Source organism: Zonotrichia albicollis, chromosome 14 (genome assembly GCF_047830755.1).
Source record: "Zonotrichia albicollis isolate bZonAlb1 chromosome 14, bZonAlb1.hap1, whole genome shotgun sequence".
Lineage (NCBI taxonomy): Eukaryota > Metazoa > Chordata > Aves > Passeriformes > Passerellidae > Zonotrichia > Zonotrichia albicollis.
This window is the reverse complement of record NC_133832.1, coordinates 1,754,106-1,776,412: the sequence shown is the minus strand read 5'-3', so window position 1 is coordinate 1,776,412 and position 22,307 is coordinate 1,754,106. Positions and strand designations below refer to the sequence as shown.

At 53.4% G+C, this 22,307-nt stretch overlaps 3 protein-coding genes across 4 annotated transcripts; 2 read left to right on the top strand and 1 right to left on the bottom strand.

Moving 5' to 3' along the window:
- Positions 1 to 836: 836 nt before the first annotated feature.
- Positions 837 to 4,447, bottom strand: MARS2 (methionyl-tRNA synthetase 2, mitochondrial). Its single transcript, XM_074551749.1, has 3 exons — positions 4,234 to 4,447; positions 3,743 to 4,152; positions 837 to 2,081 (listed from the first exon to the last, which is right to left on the bottom strand). Exons 1-3 carry the CDS (start codon positions 4,445 to 4,447, stop codon positions 879 to 881), a joined length of 1,827 nt encoding a protein of 608 aa, XP_074407850.1. The 3' UTR covers positions 837 to 878.
- AIFM1 (apoptosis inducing factor mitochondria associated 1) lies at positions 4,085 to 19,411 on the top strand. Of its 2 annotated transcripts, none has more exons than XM_074551871.1 (17): positions 4,085 to 4,637; positions 5,695 to 5,837; positions 8,451 to 8,544; positions 9,140 to 9,163; positions 9,602 to 9,714; positions 9,808 to 9,938; positions 10,503 to 10,593; positions 11,312 to 11,396; positions 12,113 to 12,189; positions 12,574 to 12,682; positions 13,286 to 13,393; positions 14,210 to 14,298; positions 14,378 to 14,518; positions 15,161 to 15,303; positions 17,325 to 17,449; positions 17,955 to 18,151; positions 19,204 to 19,411. In XM_074551871.1, the coding sequence occupies exons 1-17, from the start codon at positions 4,571 to 4,573 to the stop codon at positions 19,273 to 19,275; spliced, it is 1,809 nt and encodes a 602-aa protein (XP_074407972.1). In that variant the 5' UTR covers positions 4,085 to 4,570; the 3' UTR covers positions 19,276 to 19,411. The 2 variants fall into 2 exon arrangements, with proteins under 2 accessions (XP_074407972.1, XP_074407971.1); XM_074551870.1 differs by lacking the exon at positions 5,695 to 5,837 and adding an exon at positions 6,637 to 6,764 and having other exon boundaries at positions 4,479 to 4,637.
- A 156-nt stretch (positions 19,412 to 19,567) lies between these two features.
- LOC141730901 (uncharacterized) lies at positions 19,568 to 21,832 on the top strand. Its single transcript, XM_074551873.1, has 2 exons — positions 19,568 to 21,194; positions 21,335 to 21,832. The coding sequence occupies exons 1-2, from the start codon at positions 20,115 to 20,117 to the stop codon at positions 21,809 to 21,811; spliced, it is 1,557 nt and encodes a 518-aa protein (XP_074407974.1). The 5' UTR covers positions 19,568 to 20,114; the 3' UTR covers positions 21,812 to 21,832.
- Positions 21,833 to 22,307: the final 475 nt, after the last annotated feature.

Sequence of the window (22,307 nt, the reverse complement as noted above, 5' to 3'; positions counted from 1 at the left end):
CGGACTGCAGAAGTAAGGGTGCAGGTGACAATCTGCAGGAGGAGAGCCATGGCAGAAGGGAATGAGGGGACTCAGGTCAGCTGGACTGGGACAGCATCAGGCAGTGGCACAGCAACAGTGGCATGGGGACCGACTGGAACATGGGGCACAGCTCCTGCTCACGCAGCCCAGGTGATCCCAAAAGAACCCAAAGACCCCCAAAATGGGCCTCTGGAAGGTGACTCCTCCAGTGCTAGCACTGATGGGACCTGCAGGAACCAGAGGCTGGGAAGGATTTACCAGAGATTCCCAGTGGTCACCACCACCCCAGAGTGTCAGTGCTCGTCTGCTTCCAGCAGCATGGACATAAAACAGGGAGCACTACGCCTTGCAGCAACTGGAAAAGCCTCAGAAAGATGAGTTTGATGAAGCACATGCCCCCCTTTCCCATTCTAGTCACATCTGCAGGTCCTGCACTGCTGAATGAGACACATTGTCTGACCATGGCACTGTCCTGCCCCAGGAATAAAGAGCAGCTACACAGATCTGTCTCCATTGAGGCTCACTCAGACTAGTTTTGGCCCACAAAGGGAGCTCAGTTGAGAGGCCCAATGGGCACCAGGGCCCCCAGAACCATTTCTGACCACCCCCAGCTACTTCCGACCTGGCCAAAAACCTGTGGACCAAAAGTGAGGTGAGGACATTGCAGAGCGACCCTTCCTCTATCTCCCTGTGCGAGGACACAACACCAAGGACGCCCAGGACCAAGCCTATCTCTCCTCAGGGCTTGCTTGATCCTCCCTGCTCAGGCCAGTTTCCCACCCCTCCACACACCACCACCAGGAATGGGAGGAAAGTGCTTTTAACAATGTTTTCCAGGAATTCCTGGAAGATTTTATTCACAGAAGCTGTTTGTCAGGGACTTGAGCTTCTTGCTTTCTCTTCTTCATAGTTTCCAACTTGCCCAGCCTGTGGAACAAGATGCCAGTGTCAGGTCCGAGCTGCCTCCCCTCAAAGGGACATGGCTTTCCATCATAGCGTGCCAGAAACGCCAGACCAGAGAGGTGCCTCTCTCCTGGCCCGACAGCCAGCCGGGACAGCAGCTTGTCTGCCATGTGTGGGACCACGGGCTGCAGGAGTGTCCCGTACACGCGCAGGCACTCCAGCGTGACGTGCAGGATGGTGTCCAGCCAGAGCTGCTCCCCAGCATCCCTTCGGTCAAGCTTCCAAGGCCTGTGCCTCTGGAAGAAGCCGTTGGTCTGCCTCACACACTGGGCAATGCATTCCAAAGCCTTGTAGATCTGGAAGCCTTCGAAATAAGTGTCCACCTGCACAGGCAGCGAGGCCACTGCTGCCACGAGCCTGTAGTCCTCAGCACACGCCCTGCCTGTGCCTCCGGCCTCTCTGGAATCCAGGACCTTGGGGAAACAGGGCTCTGAGAAGCAGGGGTAGGTGTTGCTGGGGTTAATGCTGGGGGCTGTTGAGCGATTGAGCAGCCCCCCGAGCGCATCTGCCAGCTCTGAATTCACCAACTTCACCACCTTCTCATCATAGTAGTCACAATCCCTCTCCGGAACGCCCTGCCGCAGCAGGAAGTACCGGAACCCGTCCACGCCGTACTGCCCCATGCACACGCCGGGGTCCACCACGTTGCCCAGGCTCTTGGACATCTTCTGGCCCCGCACAGTCCAGTGGGAGTGCACCAGGATGCGCTCAGGGGGCTCCAGCCCTGCCGCCAGCAGCAGCGCCGGCCAGTACAGCGCGTGGAACTTGAGGATGTCCTTGCCCACGACGTGGTGCACGGCCGGCCACCACGCGCCATGGCTCTCAGGGTACCCCACCACGCTCAGGTAATTCACCAGGGCATCCACCCAGACGTAGATGGTCTGGGTGGGGTCACTGGGCACGGGGATGCCCCACTGCAGCCGGTTTCGCTCACGGGACACCGACAAGTCTGGCAGGTCCTCGTCCAGCCAACGGAGCACGCACTGGTAGAAAGGGTCAGGAAAAATGGCACGTGGGTTGTCCCGGAGCCAGTTCTGCAAGGGATCCCGAAATGCTGAGAGCCTGAACATGTAATTCTCCTCCTTGGTCCAGTGCACCTGGGACAGCAGGAGAGGAAAGGATTATGGCCCCAAGAACAGGCTGACAATTTGCACACACCATTCTAAGCACAGAGGCTGTCGCACACTGCCTGTGTCTGGGTGTCCTCCCATGCCATGAGAAGCTGTCAGCACCTTTCCGTGACTAGTAGCAACCTTCTAACCCAAGATACTGCCTCCTTGGGATCCCCAGGAACACACCTGGGGACTCAGGCACCTGGGGTGGTTCAGCATTCTGCTTCTAAAAACATTCGTAACCCTGGGAAGGATTACCTGCCTGATACGACATCAGAAAGGAGTTAGGGAGATGAGAATACACCTTCTTAACAACATAGTTTTGCAATAATACATGAAAATCATGAAAAGACAAAATGACACTGTAAGTCTTGCCCTACTGCCACTTCTGATGCCTGCCTTTGTTTTCCTGGGGCCATACTCCTCTTTTTCCTCAATTTATGCTTTAATGCATCTAAGTCACTAACTTTGTTTGCTTACAGCACTGACAGCACTTCTCCCCCACAGTTAAATCCATTAAATGACACATTTAGCTAAACCAGTGAAAACGTGGTGGGTGGATGTGGTACGAGTGAGCTGTGTAAGGCACTCAGGGATCCATGGCTGGGTCAGCAATCTTGCAGTGTACAAGGAAGACCTAAGGAGCATCATCAAAGACAAGCTGTACGTCCTCAGCCCCAGGCTCCACCGGATGCCAGAACCCACTCACTCACTAGAAGTCTGGAGTTTATGGCATGTGAAAACTCCCCCTTCTCCTTCACAAAATTCCCAAGGAACAAACTGCCCAACTGCCTCTTTCAGGTTGGAAATAAACCCTCCCATCCTTGCTCACCACACTGCAAGAGCTTCTCTGCTCCATAAACACTCCTATTTCCTTGGACAGCTCAACACACAGGCGAGGCCAGGAACTGTTCTCAGGATATTCTTGACTTTGAAATCTGCTGACTATTTTAAATCTAAAGAATGATTACTTTGCTTGGAAACTTATCTTTTCCCCAATTATACTCTAGGTGCTTTCTCAAAAGTTACTATTTGCCAATATAACCTTTTCTGTGTGGACCAATGCTCCGACATCCCAGCCTCATACAAATAGCACAGGAGCATAATCTGTGCTGAGCTCTGAGCAGGATTATCTGTAGTGGCTGGATTAAATATTGTAACTCCACACCTTCTAAGAAAACAGTGGCAGAGAGACCCTTGGGAAGGTCCCAGACTCCTGGACACACTCATTCTGGCTGACCACAGGCAGGTGATGTTACAGTGCTTTAGGCAGGGCCAAAACCCATTTAAGAGATGGTTAAGTGTCCAGAGGCCAAACTGAACTGTCTCACAAAACAGGTCTGAAAGTTGGAACCCCTCAGTGAAATACACCCTTATCCTCCTGTTCAGCTTCTGTCATCACTCCTGCAGAACACCATTCCCAGGCCAACAGCCTGTGGACTCAGAAGGGGCTGAATCCTTCCCGTTGCACATAGCCGCAATGTGCACCTGCCAGGGGGGGGTCTGACAGCTCTCTGACACTCCACTGAAATACAGGTGAGTCTCAGCCAACACGAATTAATAACAGGCTACGGGAAGCATTAAACACCCCAAATCCGGCCGGAGCAGAGCGGCAGGTGAGCGCGCAGTGCCCTGCAGCCCGTTACCTCGTGGCCGGTCTCCAAGGACACCTTGCAGGGGCGGCCCTGGGCGTCTGTGCCCTCGGCCAGCTGGCTCTCGGGCAGGAAGCTCTCCTCGGGCGTGCAGTACCAGCCCTCGTAGGAGCCCTTGTAGAGCACCCCTCCATCGCGGAGGGCACCCCAGAAGTGCCTCACGGCTCGCTGGTGCCGCGGCTCGCTGGTGCGCGTGAAGTCGGTGTAGGCGACGCCGGCCTGGCTCAGGGCCTGGCGGAAAAGCCCCGAGACCCGCTCGCAGAGCTCCGCGGGCGACGTCCCCGCCGCGGCCGCAGCCTGCTGGATCTTCAGCCCGTGCTCGTCGGTCCCTGAAACGGAGAGAGGCCGCGGGGCCGTGGGGAGAGGCCGGAGCCCGCAGCCCCGCGGGGACACAGGGGCCCGGGGACATGGGGAGGGGGGTCAGCCCCGGCAGAAGAGGGGGGTCATCCCTGGGGAAGGGGGCTCGGACCGGAGGTCTCGCTGACCCGTGCAGAGCCGGGCCGGGCCGGCGGCGCGCAGGCGGCGGTGGCGGAGCAGCGCGTCGGCCAGCAGCGCCGAGTACAGGTGCCCGATGTGCGGCGGCCCGTTCGCGTAGAAGATGGGGGTGGAGAGCAGCAGGCGGCGGCCGGGCCCGGTGGCGGTGGCGGTGGCGGCGGCGCGGCGGAGCGGGCGCGGGAGGCGGCGGGGCGGCCGCCACATGTCGGCAGCGGCACCATCGATGCGGCGGCGCGGAGCGGCCGCCCGGAAGCGGCGGGAGGCGCGTGCGCGGCGGGGCCGGGCCGGGCCGGCGCGGCCGCGACCGAGGGACCGGCGACCGGCGACATGTTCCGCTGCCGCGCGGGCCTGGCGCGCGCCCTGCGCCCCCCGCCGCGGGGACGCGCCCACGCGGGTCAGTGCCGGGACCGGGGGGCACCGGGCGCGATTCCCGCCGCTGCGGCACAGGCCCGGGGCCGATGGCGGCCGGGAGCGCGGTTTGCGGAGGGCACCGGGCCGGGCGGGCATCCCGCGGGATCGGTGCGGGCACGGCCGTGCCCGGGGCGCTGCGGGAGGGGCCGCGGGCGGCGGAGGTGCGGATGCTTCGGGAACGTTTTTGGGACAGCGTGAGTGACCCGGAGCTGGCCGGGACCTTGGTCTCGTTTCGGGCGCTGCCGGCTTTGCTGCGGTTTTGTCACAAATAAGTGCCTGCAGGCAGGGGTGAGGCGGGTTCTGCTCTCACCGGGCGGGAGCAGGCGGAGGCGGGGACTGAGAGAGCCCGAACTCTCCCGGGAGCAGCGGCCGCGCCAGGAGCGGCGCTCGGAGCCGTCCCCGCCACCGCTCCATTCAGGCGTGACCTGGGCCGGCCGCCGGCTGCGATTTGGGGATGGAGAAACAAAACGCGGTGCAGCGGCTCAGCCACGGGCGCTCCCCGTCCGGCTGGCGCGGCGGGAGGTGCCTGCACCGGGATCTGCTCATTTCCACCAGGGAGGCCCTTTTTGCCAGCAAAACCCCGTTCCTTGCTGGAGGTTTATCCCGGTGGAATGAGCCGTGTGAGCAGAGGGAGTTCGGTGCCGGTGTCACCATCCCTGCTGCCCACCCTGGCCTGGCTCCTGCTTTTCCTCGGGCAGAAGAGGCCTGGAGGAGGTGTTGGAACCACCAAGACACATCTCCGTGATGGGCAGCTCAGAGAGGCTGGAGGCTCCAGCTGCAGGCAGCTGCCTAGAGATGCTCCTGCTATCAGTTAGTTCAGTTACCCCTTCCTTGATCTTACAGATAATTTGGTCTCCACAGCTGCCCGGAGCACACTTCGTGGCTCAGGATAATGCCCTGCAGTCGCTCAGATGTGGGGCTGGGTTTTCCAAACAAGGAATTCATTTGGGTTCAGAACTGACTTAGTCTCTAAATTTCCAGACGTACTTTTGTATTGACGGTGCTTTTGTGTTGTTTCTCCAATGAATTGTGTTCCTTAGGCACGTTGTTGCAGCGCTGGAATGTGCCCCCAGACCTGCAGCTGAGCAGACAAATGGCTAGCACAGGCGTGCCTGGGCAAAAGGGCAGTAATTCGGTTTTTGTCCTTATTATGGGCTTGTCCACCTTAGGAGCAGGTGCCTATGTAAGTAGAAAGGTGGTTCCTGGGAAGAAGCTGCAGTCCATCTCTCCTGTCGAGCATTTGCTGTATTCCAGCTCTCTTAACTCAGCTTTTGATTTCTGTAGCTTTGTCTCTGTTTCCTCCTTCAGAAAACTTCAAGGGGAGCTAAATGGAAAGTAACTTCTTATGATTACTAGGGTTTTAACTGTAATTTCAGTTACCTTTTAAGTTTTTTACCTTAAAGACACTCTTGGGTTTTTTTGTTATGACCAGACACAGCTCTGTCTGTTGTCTTGTATGAGACAAACAATTCCTTGCCAAATCTCAGTTCAGAACATTTGTTTAACTTGTGTAAGTATACCAAATCAACCCCCAGCTGGGGAGTATTTATGTTCTGCTTGAAAAGGATAAAGGTTTGCAGCCTCACTGAAAGAGTAAATGACACTCCCACAGAGCCGAAGAATTTCAGTATTGCCTGGGAGTGGATGGATCCCAAGTTTACACCACACAAATCTTTGTTTCCAAGCTCTTTCTCTAGGAGGATCATATTCACTAAAAGTTCCAAATTCCATTTTTCTCCAAAGGAAGCTCCTGGAAAGTAGAAAAAAATTTCAAAACAGTGGGTGGAAGAAAAATATTTTCCTATTTCCTTTAAATATAATTCTTTCCTGTGCCCTGCTGCCCATTTTTTTTTTTTTTTGGCAGACAAGGTAGCTGAAATTACAAAGCGCACTCTGCTTCTCCCAAGACCTGTTTAATCAAGAATCCTTCCTAATACTCAGCTCTTTCCCTCTTCTCTTCCATTGCCTGTCTTCCCCTGCAGTTTTGCAATGCCATCAGCTAAGATGCCCTTCTAGATCCCTGACGTCTTCAGGTGTTCCTGGCAAAGCTGGCAGCAACCTCCTGTTATACTTAATAGTGGGAGGAACAGTCACTGGGACAGGAGTTTATGTAAGATGCTTCACTAAAGGTGTTTGTGGGGCGGTAGGGTGGAGGGTGGGCACCTGTCTGTACCTCCCACCCCGCAGCCCTTCACTGCCAGCCCTCTTTGTGCTCCCTGGCCTCAGGTACTTCATTTTCAAGGGACATTGCCAAATAATTTCAGGTTACAAATTGAATATTCTCAGATGGTGCAGTTCTTAGTGGAGAAACCTGCCTTAGAATTACCCTTTCCACATTAAGTAAATCTAAACTCAAACTGGCCGTCCTTGTTTGTGACTGTGTAAGGGCACATATTACTAATTAGTGCACTTCTCATTATATCAGTAATGTTGGCATGCAGAAAAGGAAATAATACCTGAATATAAGTGTGCTAAAGGGAAGGAAAGAAAACTTGTCCAACTTGGTGATTTCCTCATGGAGGAGCACTGAAACATCACCCCATGACCTGGCAAAGTATAGTTCTTATAACTAGAAAGAACTTGACATTGTCCCATTGGAAATATTTATCCTCAAGGGCCGATCTGATGTTCTGCCTGTGCATAATAGTGTTTTTCCCTAAAGGATTGGATTTAATTTGCTCTATGCTGCCCTTTGAACTCACTTAAAACCTTCCTGATTCTGCTTGTAAAAGCAGAGGTGATTTGTAAACCTTGGCTTTTCTGTCTTTGAGCAAAAGGATTTAAAATACCTTTATCTTCATTCTTCTAAACACTGACAAGTTCTTGTTTTTTAATATTTCCAGCATTTCTCCAGTTCCCTGGACAGGCCTTTGTCCTGTGTTCTTTTTTGTGCCTGGCATTAAATTCCTCCATTCTTTTTTAAAAGAATTTGCTATAAAACACCAACTTGTGAGGATTGGCAAATGAAATTTGATGTCATGCACATGATAGAGATTATTATGTGCAAAGGTTTTGCCCCAAAGAAAGGTTTGCTTCCCTTTAATTTTTTTACCCTTGGGGAAAAATACTGGACTCTGACCTGCTTCCAGCACTGCCAGTGTCTTCAGTCAGCTCCTGTTCAGGAGAACCCAGTTTTTCTTGTAAGTTAACGTGATAGAAGAGATGTTCCCTCCTTGTCTGTACCAGTAAATTGTACTTGCAGGCTCTGCTTATGCTGTATCCCGAGTTTCACAGTCAAATGCACAGGTCAGGATTCAGCTGGAAGAGATTTGACATCCAAGGGCCAGTGCCTGGAACAGCCCCGCTCCCGTGGCTCAAGGCCCTGCTCATGTCAGGGCTGTCCTGCCACCACCATGCCTAGAGAAAGCCTGTCAGGTTGTTGGCCCTGCCCAGCTGCTCTGGGCTTTGGAAGGTGGGAGATGCTTTTTCTTTGGATTTGTCTTCCCTTTCCGCAGTCTTGTGTTGTGTCATGGCCCAGCTTGCATGGCATCTTGGGGTGGTTTGGCTGCATTTCCTTCACTGGAGCTGGTTCCCCTTAGAACAGGTGTGCAGCCAAACACCTGCAGGAAGGTTCATTGCTTCTGGGAAGCAGCCAGACATCCAGGGCTCACCACACCTGGTGGAGCAGGTCATTTTCTGAGTATGTTCTCAATGGGCACCTTGTCCAGGGAGATGTATTTTGCCCCACATGTTGTCACTGGCTTTTCCAGCATGTGGGGTGGACAAAAGGCCAGCAGCAGGATGGTGCCTTGGTGTTGTGAGGTGTACTAGGTCAGTGTCTCCTGTGTGTCTGCAGGCATACAAAACAATACAGGAGAGCAAAGAGCGATACGCCAGCCGGCTCGCCATGACAGCCAGGCAGTCCCAAGGCCAGGAGTCCTCTGCCTCAGGTGGGTACCCTGCAGATAAGGTTTGGTCTGTTCTTCATGAGCTTGAGTCCTCCAAAACAAAGAGAACAGAGCCTCTCTGGAATCATAGATGTGCCTCTGTAGGATTGCACCTCTCAGTGTGTGCCATTGTTTCAAATTCCCATTCAGGGCCAGGATGGACAGAGCTTGGAAGCAACCTGGTCTAGTGGAAGGTGTCCCTGCCCATGGCAGGGAGGTGGAACTGGATGAGCTTTAATGTCTCTCCCAGCCCAACCCATTCTGGGATTCTGTTGTTCCATGACTTCCCAGCACAGAGGACAGTGCTGGCTCCATGACCCAGCAGAGGCTGTTTTACGCACCATCCTGAGGATAAAGTAGGATATCTCCTGGGGCTGATTTCTGTCATTTATTCCTTCTGTGGTAAAAAGAGAAAAAAGTGTGCCCTGCTTCTGGCTTTTACCTTTGCACAGTCAGGCAAGGACACTGATTCCACAGGGCCTCCTTCCCTGGCTAGTGGAGAGCCTGTTCATCCCTGAGTGAGCCCTGAACTGCAGCTCTCAAACTACAGCCTGTGCTTCACTGATGTAAGCTATGTCTTTCTTCCCTTTTGGTGCAGGTGCTGCTCCTCAGGGCACAGCAGGTGAGTTCTGGTGCCAATGTTTAACTGCCTGCTTTGTCCCTGCCCACGGATTAACCGCATGTTTCTCAGTAACAGGACTTGCCTGTGGGAGGAGGTGCCTTCTGCATGCAACTCAAAAGTTGTCTCCTTGAACAAAATTACCAAAAAACGTGCCTTGGCCTTTTGGGGAACTTCCCTTTCTTATAAACTACTCACTGGTTGGCAGTGCAGACTTTCGGGCTCGCTTAGAAAAACCAGTTTGCTGAAATCTGGCCAATTCCTGCAGGGAGCAGCTTTGGGGGGAGCAGGAGCAGGGTTCTTGGGAAGGGTGCTGGTGCAGAAGGAGCACAGTTTCCAAAGGAAGTCTGGGTGTGGAAGGCCTCTGGTGACATACTCTGTGCCCTGGGGCTGGGCCGTGTGCCTGTATTTGCAGTAAATTGTCCCATCTGTCACCTGCAGCTCCGGTCGCTCCTATCAAGGTCCCATCCCACGTCCCTTTCCTGCTCATTGGCGGAGGAACTGCTGCTTTCGCCGCCGCCAGATCCATCCGGGCCCGCGACCCCGGCGCGCGGGTAAGAGCTGCCCCGCTCCGTCCTGCCCTGCTCTGTGTGTGCCCCTGTTTGCCTGCTCTCGCTCCAGCTGACGTGTTTCCTGGCCAATTAAAGGTGCTGATTGTGTCTGAAGATCCTGCCCTGCCCTACATGCGTCCACCCCTTTCCAAAGAACTGTGGTTTTCCGACGATCCCAACGTGACAGAGACGTTGCGGTTCAAGCAGTGGAACGGCAAGGAGAGGAGGTACGTGGCACTGCAGGGGACAGGGCACAGGAGGTGGTTAGTGACAAGGTGACAGTGACCAAACTGTTCTTGGGAGAGAGCCACCAGCCAGTGGAGCGCTGAGGGCAGGGAAGGTGTGTTGGTGCTAGGAGGGATTCAGGAATTCTGCTCGCCACCAGAGCTTGCTCAGTACTCGATGCCTCTTGAACTTTGCTGTGATTCCCCTAGATATGTCCCTCTATAGGCAGGAGTCCTGGGAAGTAAGTTAATAAAGGTGAAGCTCCACAGGTTAGAACAGAGGTCCAGGGACATGGCATCACACTTGATTTTTGTGACTTCTGTGATTAAGCCTTGCTTGGTGGTTGGACTTTATGATCTTTTCCAACCTGACCAATTCTATGATTCCGTGATTCAAACCCTAGAACTTCAACAATGTGAAGACCCTAATACTTAAAAATAGTTAAATAATTGTGGAGCTTGTTAGAGATGCACAAAGTTGTCTTTATCTGGTCGGAGTTGCTGAACAGCTGGATATCTGGTATCCCAGAGCAAGGGGAACCTGTTTGATAATGGAGCTTTTCTCAGTATCTATTTCCAGCCGCCGTCTTTCTACGTGCCTGTCGAGGACCTGCCTTGTGTGGAAAATGGTGGGGTGGCAGTTCTGCCTGGCAAAAAGGTGGGTACAGCACTGGCTGTTGTTCCCACAGCTCTTCTTGAACAGAACCTGCACTCTAAGCTGGTACTGAACCACTGGAGTTGGAGGAGGAGTTGGCTGGGAAGGGGAATTTGGATAAGTTTGGGAAAAATGTGATTGAGCAGAGATTATGCTAATCTGAATTGAAGTTTGAAAGTGGGAGAAGCCAAGAGGAACAGCAGTGATCTGAGGGAAGATGATGAGGAAGAGAGAAGAATACGTTTGAAGTCTGGGCATGGGACAAAATATGTAGACCTTAGACATAGGGTGTGACAAGTGGGAGCTGGGCTATGTGGGCTGGAGGGTGAGGTGAGGAGAGCACAGAGATCAAGGTAGAGGGTGATAAGGTGAGCAGGAGCACTGTGCCGAAGCAGCAGGAAGGTGGAGAAATTTATGGTGAACTTTCTAAAATATTTATATCCTCGGTTGTTTGTATGCTGCTATGACAAATGTCAGTGATTCCTCTGCTGCTGAGATGTGCTGTGTCTGAGCCCATTTCACACTCAGACCTTGGGAAGATCAACCTGAGTTACGGTGACTCCCAAAGAAGTTGTCTCAATTGCCACTTCCAGTCCTCTCACTTTCCCATTCCTACCCCTACCCTAAACCTAAAGGTAGGAGAATGTTAATTCCAAGTTTGTAACTCTGCTCAGTGGTCCATGAAGTGAAGAGCTCAATCTCATCTGGGTTCATCTTGCAGGTTGTGCACATGGATGTCAGAGGGAACACAGTGAAGCTTAATGATGGGACCCAGATATCCTATGACAAATGTCTCATTGCCACTGGTAAGTGCTGTGGTTTTTTCTCTTGTTCCTGGTCTTGTGCCAAGCTTTTTATTTCAGTGACATTTAACTAAATTCTCTAGAGTACCTCCCCTGTGGAGTCAAGCTGGGGGAGTCCAGCCTGGAAAAGGGAAGGCTTTTAGGAGATCGTTGAGCCTTCCAGTGCTTAAAGGGGCTCCAAGAGATCTGGAGAGAGGATTTGGACAAGGGTCTGGAGTGACAGGACAATCGGGAATGCCAGAGGGCAGGGTTAGGTGGGATACTGGGAAGGAATTCTTTCTGGGCACAGGTTGCCAAGAAAAAATGTGGCTGCCCCTGGGAAGTGTCCAAGGCCAGGCTGGATGGGGCTTGGAGCAGCCTGGGATAGTGGAAGGTGTCCCTGCCCATGGCAAGGGGTGTAATGGGATCAGCTTTAAGGTTCCTTCCAACCCAAACCATTCCCGATTCTTTGGTTCTGTTTGAGAAGAAGTCTCTGCAGTGTCAAACATGATGTGGAGCAGTCACACAAAGGACACTTGTGCAGACAACCCTGCTGCATTTTTCACCTGCCTTGCATCGTCAGATTTTCTGGGACATTCAGGCAGCAACAGGGATACTGGGATATTCCCATACTGGAACAGTTTGGGAAGCACAGCTGAGATCCAAGACAGCTTTGCACTGTCTGGATATCCAGTGCCATGGCTGTGGTGTCACTAATCTCCTCTCCTTGTTGTGCACAGGGGGATCCCCAAGGAACCTGCCTGCCATCGAAAGAGCAGGAAAAGAAGTGCAGAAAAGGCTGACCCTGTTCCGAAAGGTAACCTCCAGGTGCTGCCAGCCCCCGTGAGGCTGAATAAATCAGAGCCATTTACCATTCTTTTCAGTTTTTAAACTCTTCTGCTTTGGGTTGGGATGGTCCTGCCTTGGCTCAGATGCTTCCCTCAGATGATGCCCAGGAATCCATTGCCTGCTTATTCTTTTTCCCAGGCAGGAAACCATGGTAGAGTCTACTCAACCACTCAGCTGCTTACCTCAGCCTGAGAGCTGTAACAGTATGTGGGATTATGGGGTTTAGGTGTTTTTTTTAAATTTTACCTCCTGTGGTGACTTTGCTGCACCTTCCAAAGTGAATAAAAGCCCTTGAATATGACCAATGTTGCCATTCCTGTTAGGATTGGAAATGGGGTAAATGTTCTTTCAGATCGAGGACTTCCAAAGGCTGGAGAAGATTTCCAGGGAAGTCAAGTCCATCACAATTATTGGTGGTGGTTTCCTCGGCAGTGAGCTGGCCTGCGCCCTGGGAAGGAGAGGTGAGCGTGTCCCCAGCTGTGACAGGCACTGAGTGGCAGCAGCCTCACATCAGAAACTTCTTTTCAGTCCTCAACTGCTCAGTTTTTGCACAGACTCTTAGAGGAAACAGCACACGAGTGTTTTGTTGCCTGTGTGGCCAAGGTTTTCCCAGTCTCGCCCTCTGACCACAGAGGTGAGAGCTCTGTGGGCCAGTGCGAGCTGCAGAGTCATTCCACCCTCTCAAAAGTTACATTTGTTCTCTGTGCTCAATGCCACCCTCAAACTATGATTTTGGGGTTGGAACTGGATGATCTTTAAGGTCCCTTTCAACCCAAAGCAGTCCATAATTCTGTGATTTCAGAGAGCAGCTGGATTCTGTCAGTGTGCGCGTAGAACCTTTATGGTAATTTTTAAAAGTTTTTGCCAAAATACCAAGTGTTTTCCCTAAAAGTCTGTTATCTAGACTTTGCAGGTATATGTGAAACAGTAGTCAGTCACTTTGTGACTCCTTGGGAGCCAGAACTCCCAGATTTGGAAACTTCTGTCAAGCTCCTTGTGTAAAATGTGTGCGTTCCAACATCTGCTGCTGCTCTTCATCTTGCTGCTCCGTGCTTCCCTTCCAGCACGAACCCGAGGCCTGGAGGTGATCCAGCTGTTTCCAGAGAATGGCAACATGGGCAAAGTCCTGCCCGAATACCTGAGCAACTGGACCACGGAGAAAGTCAGAAGAGGTGAAGCTGCTGAGCGGGTTTGGGCTGGTGGCTGCCAGGCAGCTGCTTCTGGGGACATTCAGCTCCTTTCTGTCCCTGGAGCCTTGGGAGGGCTGAGCCCTGCAAGGTGGCCTGGCTGCAGCACAGGGGAAGCTGCAGTTCAGGCAGTTTGGCAGCACAAAGCTGCCCTGAATCCTGGGCTTCTTGACAGTTCCTCTGGGGAAGCTGAGTAAGCAGGCTTGCTCATGTCAGTGGGGCTTTCCTTCCCTGTGGCTGTTTCCCTGGAATGATCTCTGTGTCCATGCACACACTTGGGTCTGGTCAGGTGCAGTAGTGTTTAGCTGATAAGTCAGTAAGATCCAAGACACCTTTTTCCATTTGCTGCATTAAGTGCAAAATAATCCTGTGCATTGGGAAGTGGAGAGGGAGAGAGGGAGGAGGAATGTCACTGAGGTGTGGATTGCAGGGCCTGATAACCCAAAGGTCTGAGTTACTTTCTTTTTTAGAAGCTGTGTTGTTGGATCTCTGGGTCTGGCTGTGGCACAGCAATAGGTAATTGAGTGTTCTTAGTTCCTGAACACTTGTTTTAGGGAATTCTTTTGGATGTGGCCTTGTCATCACGTGAGATGCACTTTGGATTGTCTTTTAAGCAGCTTTCAGACTTTTTATCTGGGCGTCTCCTTGTGCTTCCCCCAGAGCTGCACTAACACATGCAGCAAAGCTCGAGTGGGCTCTGTCCTGGTTCCTCACCCGGCATCTGTCTGCACCAACCACCTGCTGCAGGTGGGATGTGCCCAGCCCTGAGCAGGCAGTGAGGTGTCCTGTGCTCCTTTCCAGAGGGGGTCAATGTCCTGCCTAATGCCGTGGTCAAATCCGTCTCTGTCTGCGGCAACCGGCTGCTGATTCAGCTGAAGGACGGCCGGAAGGTAAACAGGAAACAGGGAGAGGGTCACGTTTGGAGGAGCACTCAGGGAATTAACACCCTAATTGTGCATTCCCAAACAGGTGGAGACAGATCACATCGTGGCTGCAGTGGGGCTGGAGCCCAACGTGGAACTGGCCAAGTCAGCGGGGCTGGAGGTGGACTCGGACTTTGGGGGATTCCGGGTGAACGCAGAGCTGCAGGCACGCTCCAACATCTGGGTGGTGAGTGTGGGCACAGCCTTCCACAACATCTGGGTGCTGAGTGTGGGCACAGCCTCCCACAACATCTGGGTGGTGAGTGTGGGCACAGCCTTCCACAACATCTGGGTGCTGAGTGTGGGCACAGCCTCCCACAACATCTGGGTGCTGAGTGTGGGCACAGCTTCCCAGTGCTGCTGCTGCTGTAGTGGGACACAGAGTAACAGGAGGAGGTGAAGGGGGTGAACAGGAGCGAGTAAGGAGAGCAGTTGTAGCGCAGGCCCAGAGCCTGGTCAGGCGCTGCAGCCACCTCGTTGCCGTGGTAACCACAGCAAGTTTGGAATATTTATGCTGTGTAAGAGGAGTTGGGGTAACCTAAAGATAGCCTGGATCACTTGCTTGCATAAGAGTCCCTTGGTGGGCGTTGATACTTTGATTCCTCTGGAAAACGTACCTCATGCTGCATTATTTTTCCAAAGATCAGGGAAAAATGCTGAGAAACTGAGAGTTGTGTAGTCCAGGGAGTGAGACGAGGTAGTGGTGGTGTTTGGGGTTTGTCAGAAAAACTCAGTTCCTTGTTCCATGTGTTCTCTTCCTGATGTTTTTGGTTTGGGCACTGGTGGAAGCTTTCCCTGTCACGCTGCTCACGGGATGCTTCTCTCCAAGGCAGGGGATGCTGCCTGCTTTTATGACATCAAACTGGGCCGCAGGCGTGTGGAGCACCATGATCACGCCGTGGTGAGCGGGAGACTGGCTGGAGAAAACATGACAGGAGCTGCAAAGCCCTACTGGCACCAGTCCATGTTCTGGTAACAGTCCTTTCCTCTTTGGGGGTTCCTTGTGTGGCCACATTGCAGGAGCTTGGACAAGATACACCTTGAGAAAGTGTCTGTTTCCCAAGGGGAGTGAAACCACCTCAGCAAACACCTGGTACAGCTTCATGTTCCTAAAGCTCAGGCTGGGGGAGGTATTTGAGCATTTGCTGCTCTGCCCTCATCTCCCTCAAGTGCTTTCCCTTCCAGCAGATCCCAGTTTCTCCCAGAATGAGTCCCATTCCGCAGAGCAAGGAGCAATACAGAACAGCCCTTTCCTCAGAGCAGACTGATGTACAGGTTGAATTTAGCAGCAACTTTTCTGTGATGATTATCTGAAGTTCCCCAGCCCAATCTGTGGGTCTGAGTGTTGCACTTTGCTGAACTGATGTTTTAGTGGCAAAGCATTGCTGCATCCAGGTGTACCTGAAAAGCTGTTTTCCAGAGAGAGGTATCAGGAAAATGGGCAACTTGGCTGTATTTTCCTGAAGTTCTTTTTAAAACAAAATGAATGAGAACAGAAAAATGAAACAACAAAAAGCCCCCCAAAAAATTAAAATCCAAAAGGCTGTTAGTTCAGACCAATTAAAAATCCCAAATCTTGTTTATTGACATGATTTCAAATATTGGTAAAAAAGTTTTAGTTTTTTCAGAGAAATCCCCATAGAAACAGTTATTTATGACTTGCTGTCACTTACCTGAACTCTTGTTCTGTCCTGCCTGGATTCAGGGCCCAGAGCATTTCTCACTTCACTTTTAAACAAGAAACATAGAGCCACAGAATCCTTGAGGTTGGGGAAAACTTCAGAGGTCATCAAGTGCAGCTAAGGACAGAGACAGCCATTTCCCAGGGGTGCTTTCCCCTGGGATGCTCTCAGCCATGGCCAGATGCAGGTGAAGGAGGGCTGTGAGTTGCAGCCCCGTGTTTGTTGGCAGGTGTCACACTCTGCCAGCCCTGGAAGTGTGACACTTCCATCCCCCGTGCTGAAAAGCTGGGAAATGACAGGAATTCCTCATGCATTTTGTCAGCATGCTCAGGATCCTGGTCCTCTTGGAGAGAAGGTTGTGTGGAGACCTCACAGCGTCTTCCAGTGTCTGAAGGGGCTGCAAGGAAGCTGGAGAGGGACTGGAGTCCCTCCTCCAGGACAAGGGGGAGAGGCTCTGAACTGACAGAGGGGAAATTTAGGTTTAATACACAGAAGAAATCCTTCCCTCTGAGGGTGATGAGGCCCTGGCACAGGGTGCCCAAGGAAGCTGTGGCTGCCACTGGATCCCTGGAAGTGGACAGGGCTTGGAGCAATCTGGGATAGTGGAAGGTATCCCTGCCCATGGCAGAAGAGTGGAATGAAATGGGTTTTGAGGTCCCTTCCAACCCAAATAATTCCATGATCCCTCCTGAGCTCCAGGTGATCACAGCTGCCACGTTACTGGTGTTCCTTGCAGTCACCCCAGTCTGTGCTGGAGGGTTCTGGCCAGGGAGGTGGTGTTGTACATAGATTCATGGTTTGTGATGCACCTGTTTCCTGAGCATCCTGGGAAACACTTCAGACACTGCTGCTTGCTAGTCCCAAACCACAGCTGCTTTATCTGCTATCAGCACCCCAGCTCAGACGTGGGTGCCCTGTTCAAGAAGGTGTCAAGGCAAGGTTTCTTCCCTTTAGTCTTTTCTAAATGCTCTCAAAAATCTTCACTCCATGACTGTCCATGCTGCCAAGCCTGGTGTGGATAAGAGTGCTGCCAGAAGCTAGGAAGCCTCCAGCTGCCTCCCAGGGAGCAGGCCTGAAGGATTTCAAAGTTTTGGCCAGTGAGCTCGTTTTTCTCATGGCCATGGGCTTGTCATGTCTTGACTCCCTGTTCCACCTGTGTGTGCAGAGGAGACTCCATGTCTCAGTCAGTGTGTCAGTGTCCAGCACTGCCCACAGCATGCTGGGGTAAGGAGTGGAGCACGGATGGATGGAACTGCCTTGGATTTGGCCCTGCTACTGCTACAAATTACTTCATTCCCACTTCATTCCTAGGAGTGATCTGGGCCCCAACGTGGGCTACGAAGCCATTGGCCTCGTGGACAGCAGTCTGCCCACGGTGGGAGTGTTTGCCAAGGCGACAGCGAAGGACACGCCAAAATGCGCCACAGAACTGTCAGGTAGGGACCGGGGAGCTCCTGCCCGTGCTGCTGTGGGGACCACAGAGTCACCCTGACCTCTGAGAGCACGAGGAAACAGCAATCTGCTGTCTCATTTATCCACCAAGCTTTAAAGGCTGGCTTTTATATTAAAATGTGATTAAAGCATTCCTCCAAGAAGGTATCACAGAACATATCTACTGCCAGGCAGACTTTCTCAGGGAAGTCTGATCTCCTTCTTGGCAATAAAATGATCAGTTTGAGACAACTGAGACGCTGGATCCAAGCATGTTTATTTTGTATCTGCTGCCTGGAGGAAGCAGACTGTGCTCTCCTTTCCATTAGGGGATTGTTGGTGTTATGCTCCATGTTGGGATAGTTTCATTCTTGTGTTAAAGAAACTTAACTTTTGGGGAACACAACTCAAAGGGAAACACCTCAGGCTCCTGCAGAACATGCTCTTGAGTCTGCTCCCATCATCACATGTCCTGCACTGGGTGTGTGACTCCTCCTATTTCTGCCTTAGGGACTGGAATTCGATCTGAGAGTGAAACAGAAGCGGAAGCCTCAGAAGTTCAGATCTCTCAAAGCTCTTCACCAATGCCTCAGGTCCCAAAGCAAGGAGAAGATTACGGCAAAGGTGTCATTTTCTACCTCAGGGATAAGGTCGTGGTGGGAATTGTGTTGTGGAACATCTTCAACAGGATGCCCATTGCTCGGAAGGTCAGTGCAGGGAGGATGATGGACAGGGGGGTTTGTTAGAGCGGGGCTTTTCTTGTGGAAAAATCAATCTGTCCATTCAAAGTGAGGATAAATAAAGGCAGAAGCTCTGTCTGGTGCAACATCCCATGGGAACGCTGTTCTGGGTGAATTAGGGGAGGTGTCCCTGTGGTTTTTTTGGATGTTTGCAAATTTTTTACACAAATAACTCGAATCGGGTGTGTGCTCCAAGCCTTGCCTTGGCATGGCTGAAATTGCAGGTCTGTAGTACAGGCTGGAGTCACAGTGATGGCACAAGAGTGAAGTGTCCCATTTTTGTGCTGCTTTGTCCCATGTCCAAGCATCTGAAAAACTCTCAAATGTCACCATCCCAGAAACAGCCACCATGGCAGCCCTGAGCAGGAGCTTGGTGTGTCCCCACCCCTGTGGCCTGGCCCAGACCTCTCAGCTCAGCTAAGCCAGACTCGGGTCAGGTTTTAACACCTCTGAAGAATTTTGGTTGTTTGAACCGTGGGAGTGATCCCACACTGCCCTTGGGTGATCTGTCCCAAGACAAACTATTCATGGTGGAAGTCTTTTTTGATATCTAATCTGAAGATGCAATTGAAACATGTTGCTTCTGCCATTTCCTTGGGAGATCTTGCCTGCCTGCCTGCCTCCCTCCCCTTCCCTCCCTCCCTTAGCAGTTCTAAATCCATAGTCTCTTCATCTTGTCTAAAAGTTGCAGGTTCAAACCAGGTATCTTGGCTCCAAGTCAGGGCCAGGCTCACCTTTGCAGAGCTGAATCTCTTTTTAAAACACTTGTTCTCCCTGGCTGTAAAGAGAAACCCAGAAACAGGGACAGGAGGTTGGTTTTCTTGCTGTTCCTGTAGGCAGGTGATGGTACATTTAAGACTCCCATGTGAATTTGGGTGTAGAAAGTGCTGTTGTGTTGTGGCTGTCTCAGTCTGGTGCTTCAGAGAGGATCCAAGGAGTTCCTGGCATTGGCTGTGACAGTCCTGCAGCACTGGCTCTCTGCAGGATTCGCAGGATTTAATGTGTTCTCCTCCTTCCAGATCATCAAAGATGGGGAGGAGCATGAGGACCTCAACGAAGTAGCAAAGCTCTTCAACATCCACGAAGACTGAACTCCACAGCAGGAACACCTGGAGGGAGTGGGCTGTGTGCACCCCTGCACCGTAGGCAGCTTCCTGGAAGCACTTGGGAATATTCCACTCACCCAAGCCCAGTGTTTGCACCAATAAAGTCAGATTGTTCTAGTCATCTGCTCCTTCCTGCACCACTGCCTGGCTGGTGAGGAAAGGGGAACGTGCTGCCCCACTGGGGTCAGTTTTCCCTTGTGTGAGCCTTGGAGAAGCCTGCAGAACTCCCTCTTTCCTTGCAGGAATTCCCACTGGGGAGCAAGCAGGCCTGCAGGCTCTCTGCCTGTACTCCAGACTGTTGAAATAGACTCAACTTGGGAAAAACAATTACCAATTAAAATCAGAGCAGGATGATGAGAAGTAAAACAAATCTTAAAACCACTTTCCCTCCCTCCCTCCCTTTCCTTGCTGGGCTCTCCATCCTCCCTCCCATTGTCACAAGGAGAACAGGGAAAGAGGGCCATGGTCCGTTCATCACACGTTGTTTCTGTCCCTGCTCAGGGAGAGGGGTTGTAGTCCTTCCCCTGCTCCAGTGTGGGGTCCCTCCCACAGGAGCCAGTGCTCCATGAAGTTCTCCAGTGTGAGTCCTTCCCATGGGCTGCAGTTAAATCTTTTATCCCCGAGGTGTCACCACCATCTCTGCTGGGCTCAGCCTTGGCCAGCAGTGGGTGCATCCTGGAGTCGGTGGCATTGGCTCTGTCGGACATGGGGAAAGTTGTGGCAATTTCTCACAGAAGCCGCCCCAGTAGCCCCCTTGTTGCCGAAACCTGGCCATGCAAACCCAACACACCTGACAACTGCATTGGGTGACACTGCAGGGCCTCATGACACCAAGGGGCCATTGTGACACAGCAGGGCCATATCCCCCCATGGGGTGTTTACGGAGCCCCTCTGGGGTACCAACTCAAGCAGAACACCTTGCTGAGGAAGTAGCAGCTTCGTGTGGAAAAGGAGCCATGGAGGAGCAGAACCCCAGTCCCCAGAGCCCCAAGGAGAGGCACCAGCTGAGAGATGGAGGGAGAGGCCAACAGGAGGATGGCACCAGGTCTACCAGCACCCTGCCCAGGGAGCTGCTTCCGTCCCACACCTCTTCCTCCTCTCGTCCACAGCTGCAGCAGCCTCGGGGCAGCCAGGACCGGTCCCTGCACTGGCTGACATTGCCCCGCAGCTCCCAGGGCACCCAGGGCCGGTCCCTGCCCCGGCTGACATCGCCCCGCAGCTCCCAGGCCCAGTCTGTAACCCGGCTGACATCGCCCCGCAGCTCCCAGGCCCAGTCTGTAACCCGGCTGACATCGCCCCGCAGCTCTCAGGCCCGGTCCCAGCCCCGGCTGACATCGCCCCGCAGCTCCCAGGGCACCCAGGGCCGGTCCCTGCCCCGGCTGACATCGCCCCGCAGCTCCCAGGGCCGGTCCCAGCCCCGGCTGACATCGCCCCGCAGCTCCCAGGGCCGGTCCCTGCCCCGGCTGACATCGCCCCGCAGCTCCCAGGGCCGGTCCCAGCCCCGGCTGACATCGCCCCGCAGCTCTCAGGGCCGGTTCCAGCCCCGGCTGACGTCGCCCCGCAGCTCCCAGGGCACCCAGGGCCGGTCCCTGCCCCGGCTGACATCGCCCCGGAGCTCCCAGGCCCAGTCTGTAACCCGGCTGACATCGCCCTGCAGCTCCCAGGGCAGCCAGGCCTGGTCTGTGTCCCGGCTGACATCGTCCCGCAGCACCCTGAGCTCGGCGGGTACCGAGAGCCGCCTCAGCCCGGAGGCGGGCGGCCGGGAACAAGGCCCGCAGCGGCGCAAGTCCCGCCCTGGCAGCTCCTTGCAGCCGGCCATCCTGGCCAGCAGAGCCGCAGCCCCTGGGCAGCTCCGACCCGTGAGGAGCCGCCGGGCCCGCAGCGGCCTGGCGGGGCCAGAAGCGGTGAGGGCCAAGCACAGAGGGCCGGACGAGGCTTTCCCTGCCCACAGCGCTGCAGGCCCAGCAGCTCCGGCGCTCCTGTCCCAGCTGCTGCTGCTGGGGGAAGCCCAGTGGCCTCTACAAATCCCCAACTCTCCTTCCAGGCCTCCACGAGGAAACCAATTCCTGTCCCACGGAGAAAGGCCTCTCACCGTGTGGATAAGGAAACCCAGACGGAGACCTGGGCACAAGAAGTGGATTCAGCTGTTCAATATGCTGAGCAGGAGACACAGACAGATACTGTGGCAGAAGAGGAGAAAAATTCAGCTGCTCCTCTCATGGTTGACCAGGAGACTGAAACTGAGACTCCAAAACAAAAGAAGAGTTCAGCTTCTTTTCAAATCACTGATGAGTGGACACAGACCAAGGCCCACAGCTCTGCCTCCTCCACAGGCACTGAGGCCCTGGCTCAGCAGCAGCCATCCTGCAGGGCATTCTGGCGCTCCTGCATGGCTGGGCGGCCTCATGCTGCCAGCACCCTGCAGGCACTGCGGCCCGAGCGCAGCACAACAGAGAAGTGGGGATGGACAGCACTGCCGCCCTACTCTTGGCCATGGCTCATTGAGATGAACCGGTTTTAATAAAATATTTTATTTCTCTAATTGTGCCCACCTTTGCTTGGTATATCAGGAAAAAGTCGGCTGCAAGTGAGGCCCATGCAGAGCAGGAAGCCCCTGAGCTCCTCCAGCCAAGCAGAGCCTGTGCCCTTGGCCTCCGCCAGGCTTCAGGTGCTCCAGCTTCTGTAGTTGAGATCCCTGGGCTGGTACTGGTGGCCAGCCTCCAACTGAACCCTGTCAGCTCCCTCCCACTCATCTGCTTTGAAGTGAACATTTCAGATCATTCATTTGGTGAGTTTTCCCTGTGGCTGCGCCTCCTTAGGTTCACGAGGAGCCTCCCCAGTGTGGGAGCACCTCTCCCCTCTCTTTTTAAGACCTGCCTTGACTGCTCCTGTCAGTCAGGAGTCAGGAGTCTTGGTGGTGTCTGGGCAAAGCTTTCCTCCTAGTCCTATCATCATGGCATTCCTGCTGTCCTTCCTAAGGAAACAACAAAACTACAGCACTGCCCTGAGTGCCCTCT